At 44.9% G+C, this 9,064-nt stretch overlaps 1 protein-coding gene across 1 annotated transcript; it reads left to right on the top strand.

The window, feature by feature from the left end:
- The first annotated feature begins 1,465 nt into the window (after positions 1 to 1,465).
- On the top strand, positions 1,466 to 8,773 carry LOC117652032 (myrosinase 1-like). Its single transcript, XM_034396664.1, has 8 exons — positions 1,466 to 1,627; positions 1,745 to 1,870; positions 2,150 to 2,312; positions 2,462 to 2,698; positions 4,287 to 4,441; positions 5,214 to 5,351; positions 7,395 to 7,504; positions 8,113 to 8,773. The coding sequence occupies exons 1-8, from the start codon at positions 1,466 to 1,468 to the stop codon at positions 8,324 to 8,326; spliced, it is 1,305 nt and encodes a 434-aa protein (XP_034252555.1). The 3' UTR covers positions 8,327 to 8,773.
- Positions 8,774 to 9,064: the final 291 nt, after the last annotated feature.

Here is a 9,064-nt window from a genome sequence, read left to right as displayed (position 1 = left end):
ATAGTTTTTAAAAACTGAGTCCTTTGTGCCGTGGCCTGCACCGCCGCGCCATGAGACTAGCTTGGCCGCGCCGTGCCGGTTGGCCCCCTCTGCGCTGTAGCGGGGAGGGATTGTCAATGCTGTGCGTAGGCCGTCGCGCGCGAGGAGGGGGTGCCATAGGCTACCAAAGTCTTTCCCCCACCACGACTCCCTGCTACTGCCTCATCGGCCGCATCGCCAGCGTTGCTAAGCAACCCTGCATCCAAACAAATTTAGTGCGCGTGAAACATAACCTCTAAGAATACTTTAACAGCAGAAATAAAACCATTAAACATGAATACATGTTTTCTCTCAAAACTGTTCTTTGGTAAGGACTTCCTCTGGTCAAAACTGGTACAATGGAGCCCAAAATGCGAGAGAAGATCAGATTTAGAGGTTATGTTTCACGCGTGCTAAATTTGTTTGGATGCAGGGTTGCTTAGCAACGCTGGTGCTGCAGCCGATGAGGTAGTAGCAGGGAGTCGTGGTGGGGGAAAGACGTTGGTAGTCTATTGTCGAATTCCACGCAGGCTGCGCCGCAGCCAACCACAGACGCACCAGCCCGCCCCGGCAGCCAGCCCCTACAATGTTAGGATACGCACTTGGTTTTTGGACTCTCGAGTAAAAGCTAGCTGACACCTTTATGTGTCTTGTAGCTGTAGTTTTAGGTATGATTTAAAGTAAAGGTATCATCTGCTAAAAAAAGTGTTATTTGGGTAAAAATCGGAAAAAATGAACCTACCCCTGACCGCATAACTACATCCTTGGGGCACGGCTTTGGGAAGTCGTACGACCTTGGGATTTGAATTTTAAATTATTTTTATCAATTCGCCACACCTGTTGTGCCAAAATACGACGCTAATTGAAACATGGCCATAATGACTTTCCAATGTTCCGCACATCCGTCATACACCTTGCGAGAACGCACCTTCGGTGTCGGTGGTGGACCTTAATTCACACTCGTCTGAATGAAATCAGAAAATACGGATAAAAAACCGCACTTCACTACGACGATTGAAAAGGACTCGGTCGTCCTCATAGGGTTTTGATTTGGTTTCCCCATTTATGTGGAATTCCCAAAAGACGACAACTTTCGACGCGTCCTCCACCCATGCCCATACTCTGCAGTTAATATGGTTCCAAATCCGCACAGACAGTTTGGATCAGCTCCGGCAGTTAGAATCGTCCCAGATCTGCACTGCCTAGCAGGACGCGTCAATTTGAGGTCCACGTTTTTCACCTGCTACCGGCTAACGGTTTGAGATAACTCAAATCCAGATAATGCACAGAATTGCGGGATTATATTCGCTTCTTAAAAGCCCTGAACGGACACTTCAGAACATTGCTATTTTAAACCTATAAGCTCAGTCGGGCGTGAATTTTGGGCCACCCAGTATAGATCTCTACCTCCATACTTTGGTTTCCGGTTCACCCATTGGCAGTAGTAATGTTTTTTTCATCTCTCTCTGTGCAGTTTACTTCGCATCGTTTCTCTATAGCTTGGAGTCGCGTTCTTCCAACTGGAGGTACAGACAATATCAACCAAGAGGGTGTTAAATTTTACAGGGATTACATTGACAAAGTTATAAGCAATGGCATGGAGCCGATGGTGAGTCTTTATCTCTGAAGAGGGCAGTAACGCCAAATGAGAATGTTTTGACGAATTGCTTTCACTTGTTCTGACCCCTAACATCTAATTCGCACAATCCAATAAACATGTTTGCAGGTTACAATGCTTCATATGGACCATCCGGTAGCGCTGGAAATTGCCACTGGCGGCTGGGATTACCCTGCAATGGTCGAAAAATTCGTGGTATATGCTGAATTCTTGTTTAAAACTTTCGGAGACAAGGTACGAAACAGGTTCTAGTACCCACCATTAGCGCGCATTAGTAAAGAGAACACTCGGACTTTCTGCTCTGGTTGGTGTGCAATAATCAATAAACAAAGTTCAGTGATGCACTAAACTCAAGTGTACCGTCTTACTTCTTAGCAGATTTGATGTGAAAGAGAAAATAAAATATACTGTTAATCCAAGAGTCAAAATTTCATATTGATTTTACCAACGAGCTTTCCAACGACTGCTTAGCAATACAAACAATTTTTTCAAACGAACTTTATTTCATTTCAGGTTAAGTATTGGAACACTGTAAATGAGCCGAACATGTTCTGCAGTTACTGGCCTGGCCTGGCTCCAAGAGAAAACGGATTTCACCGATGCGTGCACAATATTATAGTGGCACATATGCAGGCTTACCAGCTGTATAAACAAAAATATGCACCAACTCAAAACGGTATGTAAACTGAGGACAATATTCTTCAGAGCTGAGGAACCGATTAGGAAAACTAACGGATTCTTTTGTTTGCCGCTTTAATACTTAACTGACAAGATTGTAGTACCATGTGCTTGGATAGTTCCATAACTCATTCCCTCCTTCCTCAGGAAAAGTCGGTGCATCCGTTCTGATGTCGCCAGGAATGCCAAAGACAACCCAGGCAGAGGACGTGATGGCGGCGGAAGTCTTCAATCAGGTTTATTGCGGGACCGTTCTGCATCCACTTGTTTATGGAGATTACCCCCCTGTTTTGCGCTACCTGACCGACAAACTCCAGAAAGAAAAGAATGTCAGTGAAGCAATTCTACCGACCTTTACTGACGAACAGAAGGCAATACTCGCAGGTAAGCATACAGGCTGGCCTCCGGTCGAACAGAAGAGCCCTCGGCCGTCAATGCTCCAAAGCAGTGTTGTGAAACTGCCTCCATTTTTTAAGTGAAGGCCTTCTTAGAACTGGCGTGAAATTTTCAGCTCACCAACTTTTGGCGAAACTTTCGGGTCTGACCAAAACTTGGCGAGACTTATGTTTCACCTGTCGGGGGGGCGAGAAGTCTTTCCATTAACACTGTGGCAAAAAGGTACGGAAAATTCGGTTAATTTTTTTGCCAGGATTCTCCGTAGCCCTCTTATCAATATTCTCCGTAGGCTCTTCCAGTATTCTCCGTAGGACCGCACAGTCTTCTCCGTAGGACCTGGAAGACTGTATAGTCACTGGTAAAACTTAAGCGTAGTATTACCCACTGTTTTCAAGCGTAACAGGCTCATCCGCCAAGATTCCCCCTATCTAAATGCATGGGGGAATTTCTAGTCTATGTTTGATTTCAAGCGTAACGTCTTCAAGAGTAACTTTATGCTTGACTCAAGCATAGAGTCACGCTTTAGTTTTACCAGTGGTCCTACGGCGATCACTGTAAGGTCCTACGGAGAATACTGTGCGGTCCTACGGAAAATACTGTAAGAGCCTACGGAGAATACTGACAAGGGGGCTACGGAGAATTACCACAAGCTGTTTACAGAATTTTCCGTAGCTTTTTGCCACAGTGAAATTTGCAGTGCACACACTAAATTACAAGTTAGGTTTCCGCCAGACCACGTCTTGTCGTAACAGGCTTCGCGATGTCTCGCTGCCTGTTTCTCCAATCCGCGCCTGGCGTACCTCCAACCTACCTTGGCCTGCGGCGCTAGCCTGCCTTCGGCAGGCGGCAGGCGGGCTTGCCCGTCGCCGATTTTTCTAACTTGTTGTGTGCTGGGGGCTGCCCCCTTCATTCTAGATAGAGTTGCTTCATCTGCAGATAACTCGATCTTGACCCTTGTAACTTTTCACTTGTCCAGGCTGGGGGGGGGGAGACCCCCCAGACCCCCCTTCTTTCAGGACAGAAGTGATCTGCCTGCAGAAAACTCGATTTTTCGCCATGTTTAAAGTGTCTTTCGGCTACAAAAACTAAACCAGTTGAGCTAGGATGGTGAAATTTCGCGTGTGCTGAGCCAGGGACATGCCCAAAAAGAGTGCAAAATCTCACCGAGATCGGCCGAGCCGTTCAGGTGTAGTGCGGACACACACACAGACAGGAAAAACTTTTCAACCCCACTGGAGTAACAGGCTTCGCTATCGCTCAGCCAACTATGTAGGTTTTCCTTCGCGCTAATGCACGAAATCAAACAGGCACTTCGTAACGCACGATTTCGTGCATTTTCGCGCACGAATTCGTGCGTTACGAAGTGCATGTTTAATTTCGTGCATAAGCACGCAGAAAAACCTACATAGTATATTAGAGTGTATGGCTGCACTCTCATTCCAGGAATGTGACATGTGAGCACGCATACAGGTTTTGCGTGCAATATCCAAGTTTTCACTCTATCAATTTTCTCGTGTCCGTTTCCAAGATTTGGTAAAATTCTTCAATTCCTGCGAAAAATGCTTATTGTTTGCAGGTGGTGCCACAGACTTCGTTGCTCTAAATCTTTACAGTGAATTCAAAGCCGGCTACAGCAACAACCCTACCAACCCTAACATGCCAGTACTTTTCAAAGATATGATGGAAGAGATACCTTTTGTAGAGATATCCGGCACAGGTGGTTTTTCCAAGGTAAAGTATAGAGCGTCAGAACCGAATACAGACCCGACTCCGGCTCTTTCACTGTGCATTGGCACGTATGTGTTAAGACGAAATTAGTCGTCTCTTTTCTTCTTCAAAACGGAATTCTTTTAGGTGTCGATCGGTTCTTTTGTCCCGATGATAGGGATCTTAATAAAAACGTGATTTTAATAAAAAATGGACATAATTTGGATTAATTTCGGACGAAGATGATGTCATTTTGTAGACTGGCAGTAATTAATTGTGTGGCTGCAGACCAGATAATCCCCCCGTTGGCCGTTGAATAGTAATCTGATCCGAAACAGATATGAACCGAAATCGGATCAACTCAAGGGAAGACCAAAAATGCACTGCAACGGCGGTGGTTACTTTCCTTGCCACAAATTTGCCAAGCCGTTTTGAATGACAAAAGTTGGCAAGCTTGGCCCGGAAATACTCCCCAAAATTTGGCAAGCTTAGGAGGATTTCCGACCTAAGCTTGCCAAATTTTGGCATTCAAAACGGCTTGCCAAATTTGTGGCAAGCAAATTAACCACTGGCTTTGCGGTGTGGGAGACGAAATCACGTTTAGGTACTCTCGCGGTCACATGGATTTCACGAAATTTTCTGTAGCAGAAGGATAACCTCTTGCTACGCGTTCGACTGTCGAAGTTTCCTTGCTGTCTTAGAAGAAGCTTGCTGTCCGAAAACAACAAATCTATTAATAAACAGCAAATTTGTCCGACACTAGCTGGAACATAAAACAATTTTTTGTCACAACTAGGTGGACGATGCACTTATGAAGAATGGACTTCTGTGGATATGGCGTAGTTACCACATTCCAATCATCATCGCAGAAAACGGCTTGGGTGACACGAAGCACGCAGGAGTCAACGATACAGAGCGCGCGGCATACCACAGTGTAAGTATCTCTTTGCTGTCCCGCCCTCCCGCCAAACGAGGTTCCTTCGTTCGGCCCTCTGGAAACAGTGTACGTTGACATTTAACAAGAGTCAACACTGGGATTTCAAACGTTATGAATATAGCACGTATGATGAATTCACTGAGATGTCGCACCATACGTGCACTGCCTCTGTCATATTGTACCTTCCGTGCAATAGTCCTCTTTGCCGCTCCCACGGTCCCCCTCCCTGGACCGCCGTTGCCTAGCAACGCGAGCCAAACAAATCGCAGGTACGCAGCACACCGGACGGCGCGCGGCGGGTGGGTTTTTCGGCCATATTTCCTAAACCGTTCAAGATAGACGTGTACAGTAAGCGAGCCGATTATAGATCTCTGCTTAAACTACAATCGGCTCGCTTACTATACCCATCTAGCTTTAACGGTTTACGAGATATGACCAGAAAACGCATCAGTCGTGCGTCGCCTAGCTGGCAGCATACCTGAGATTTGTTTGGCTCGCGTTGCTAGGCGACGGCGGTCCAGGAAGGGGGACCGTGGGAGCGGCAAAGAGGTCTATGCGTCCTATAAATGCCCCATGCTACAGTCAAGCTCCTCGTTTTGCCCCTTTACTCGGGAGTTGCTGCGGACGAAACGAAGGTCCGGACGGCTGGTCGACGCGGATTAGGCCGCCGTAATCCCTACCTGGCCGGCCAGCGACGGCAGGCATCGGCCGGCGGGGCGCGACCCGCGCCACGGTGGTGGGGATGACTTTGGAACAAAACGAAGGACCCAGAAGAGGGACATGGGAATGGGGACGCGTAGCACTTCATGTGCGTGCGATGCTTTTGCATTGCACCAATTGACGCTATACTCAAAGCGTTTGGATTCTCAGTGAACCTCAAGGCGGCTTATTATCGTCTACCTGATAGGCATGCCTTAAAAAAGTTTGTAAGCAAGCACATCCTGGGGCAAGCCATCCCGCCCTATGAAAAAATTTATATTCGAACATTCGAACAATGTTTGACCATTTTCAGCCATTTGCATACCACATTGTAGCAAGCGTTCAAGTCCAGGGGATGCATCGATGAATACACTCGTAAAACTAAAACGTTACTCTATGCTAGAGTCAAGCATAAAGTTACGCTTGAAGACATTACGCTTGAAATGAAGCATACTCTGGAAATACGCCCATGCATTAGGAAAGGGGGAATTTTGACGTATGAACATGGTTTCAAGCGTAAACCGATTAGGCTTGAAAACAGAGGGTAATACTACGCTTTGGTTTTTCCAGTGTACACGAAATGTTTTTTAAGTCGGAACTCTTTCGAACAGAGATACACGCAGACACAAAGACCGTTTTGAAGCTTTTCGGAATTAGAGAGGCGGGCTAAAACATACTCTGTTGTTCAAGGAATGAGACGTCATATTCTTTAGAATGTTGTAACGTCTGTTTGAATACAATAGTTATATTCGTTCGTGACACAGCCCTTTAATTAGGATGACTCATTCATTTGAACGTGGATCAACATTCAACCGAATATGAATTCTGATACATACAAACGACGAAATTTACAAACTAACGAAAATGACGTCACGTTCGTTGAACAACAGTGTTTTTTTTCAGTGTTTTAAAGAAAAAGTAGAGTTTTCATGCTGTGGCAAGTACATACACAGAGAAATTCTTACAAAAAAGAACTCCTCGTTGTAATACAAAGAAAACGAAAGCTTCGCAGCCTACGAAGGAAATCAATTGTAATACAAACGATTTTCTTTGAAATTCAAAGAAAAAAATCATTAGCAAGCTGCGAAGAAGTTCTTCGTAGGCTACAAAGGTTTTCTTCCTTTGTATTACGAACAAAATCGTTTGTATTACAATTGTATTGTAATTGTATTGTATTACATTCGTTTGTATTACAAACTATTTCCTTCTTATAAGAAGGAAATAGGAAATCGCAGCCTATAGGCTGCGAAGCCTTCGTTTCCTTCATATTACAACGAGCAGTTCTTTGCAGGGTTAAAGCGTGTAATGTTGTTGAGCGCCTTTCTGCCTACACTTTCACAGGCTAACCTTCGATCTCTGGTGCGAACAATTAAGGAGTATGGCGTGGAAGTTCTTGCGTACTATGCGTGGGCATTATTGGATGTGTACGAGTTCTCAGCAGGCTACTCTGGGTAAGTGCAAATGTGGTAAACACTTGGCAATCAAGGAGCTCACTCAACCCATATCAGTATTCGTGACTTTATGCTCTAAATAAAATTCAGTTTATATTCCGAAATACAGTCTAAGATTATAACACGGCAGACCGCAAAAGGCATTACAGTACCGTCCGAATCTTATTTTGGAATACAGCCCCGCTGTAAAAGAAATCATTGACCGGACAGTGAATTAAAATTCAGTTTGACTGTTAAATAAAATATAGTACAGACCGTACGTATGCCTACTGTTTTTAAATTAAGTTTTTTTAAACCCTGTAATGCGTAACAGTTCAGTTTGAACCTTGTTGACTCTTACGTGCGTTTCCCTTCATTTTCTGAGTATGTATCGTCTTTCGATCTCACTGCATTTACTTCCAATCCGGTGAAAATTAGCAAGCTGTTTGGAATGCCTTGATAAATCTTCATCAGCTTGTCAATATTTGGCGCTCCGACCACCTGCAATGCCAAATTTTGGCAAGTAGGCCGAGACTTGCTAATTTTCGGCATTCAAAACGGCTTGATACTTTCGCGGCAAGCAAACTTTGCAGTATGGAAGCTCCCTTAGACATCATTGGGTGTTTCAGGCGTCCATTTGGACTCATTCACGTCGACTACAAGACGGGATCGCTCAACCGCACTCTGAAGAATTCGGCACAATTTTTTATTGAGCTGAGGGACACCGGCAGGGTGCCGAATATTCTCCCGCCAGACGAAGGACCGTCAACCAGCGCAAGTTCAACATTATCGTCGGGACTACTGCTTCTGGCAGTCGGGGCAATGAGGGGTCTATGGCTCTGAGAAAGGGCCCTGTTTCAAGAAATTCAAATTTAATAGGGCCTGCGTACATGTACCTGCACTGGATTTTGGATGTTTACGTTGACTTTTACGCACACGCACTGTCAATAAACTCCGTAGAAATACGGAAATTCAACGAAGACTGGCCGATCCTTTTACTGCAAGAAAAAGTGTGAATTGTACAACAAAAATGCAACAAAAACTGTACAGTAAAAGTTCAACAGGGATTGTAGAAAGGACAACGAGAATTGTACAAACCACAACGAGGCCTGGACTGCACAGCTCGTCATGCCGGTTCCATTGTACTTTGTACAACAATTGTTGTACTTTGAAATTACAATAAATTCCTGGTAAATTTGCCAGGAATTTATGTAGTTTTGTTGTGGTTTTATTTTGCAGAGTTGTACGTAGAGCTTCGTTTTAATAAATTATGGATTTTCTCCATTTGAATCTGGAAGTAATCTCTACACATGACTTTGAGGCCTCAACCATCAAAGCGACCAGAATACTTGCTGTGATCGTTAGGTTGGGTGAGCAATCGATGCAAGTTTTTACACGTGCGCATTTTTAGATCAACCTCGCCTTCAGGTTTCCGTCGTTTTCTCCAATGTAACCGGTAAAGTGACTTTTCACAAAGGTTTGGAGAATATCACTCCCGCCTAAATAACACTCGCTCGGTTCATTACGGGAACGCGCTCACATGGAAACGAATGTGACAAAATGTCCCGTTCCTCGCGAGCA

The sequence above is a fragment of the Thrips palmi genome, unplaced genomic scaffold (genome assembly GCF_012932325.1).
Source record: "Thrips palmi isolate BJ-2018 unplaced genomic scaffold, TpBJ-2018v1 HiC_scaffold_6, whole genome shotgun sequence".
Lineage (NCBI taxonomy): Eukaryota > Metazoa > Arthropoda > Insecta > Thysanoptera > Thripidae > Thrips > Thrips palmi.
This window is presented reverse-complemented; position numbering and strand designations above follow the sequence as displayed.

What these genes read in the sequence shown, in the direction of transcription:
- LOC117652032 (XM_034396664.1), top strand. Translation starts at nt 1,466, where the DNA reads ATGTTTTTTTCATCTCTCTCTGTGCAGTTTACTTCGCATCGTTTCTCT. An exon ending in GCAATGGCATGGAGCCGATG is followed by an intron (nt 1,628 to 1,744) that starts GTGAGTCTTTAT and finishes ACATGTTTGCAG; the next exon opens with GTTACAATGCTTCATATGGA. An exon ending in ACAGAAGGCAATACTCGCAG is followed by an intron (nt 2,699 to 4,286) that starts GTAAGCATACAG and finishes TATTGTTTGCAG; the next exon opens with GTGGTGCCACAGACTTCGTT.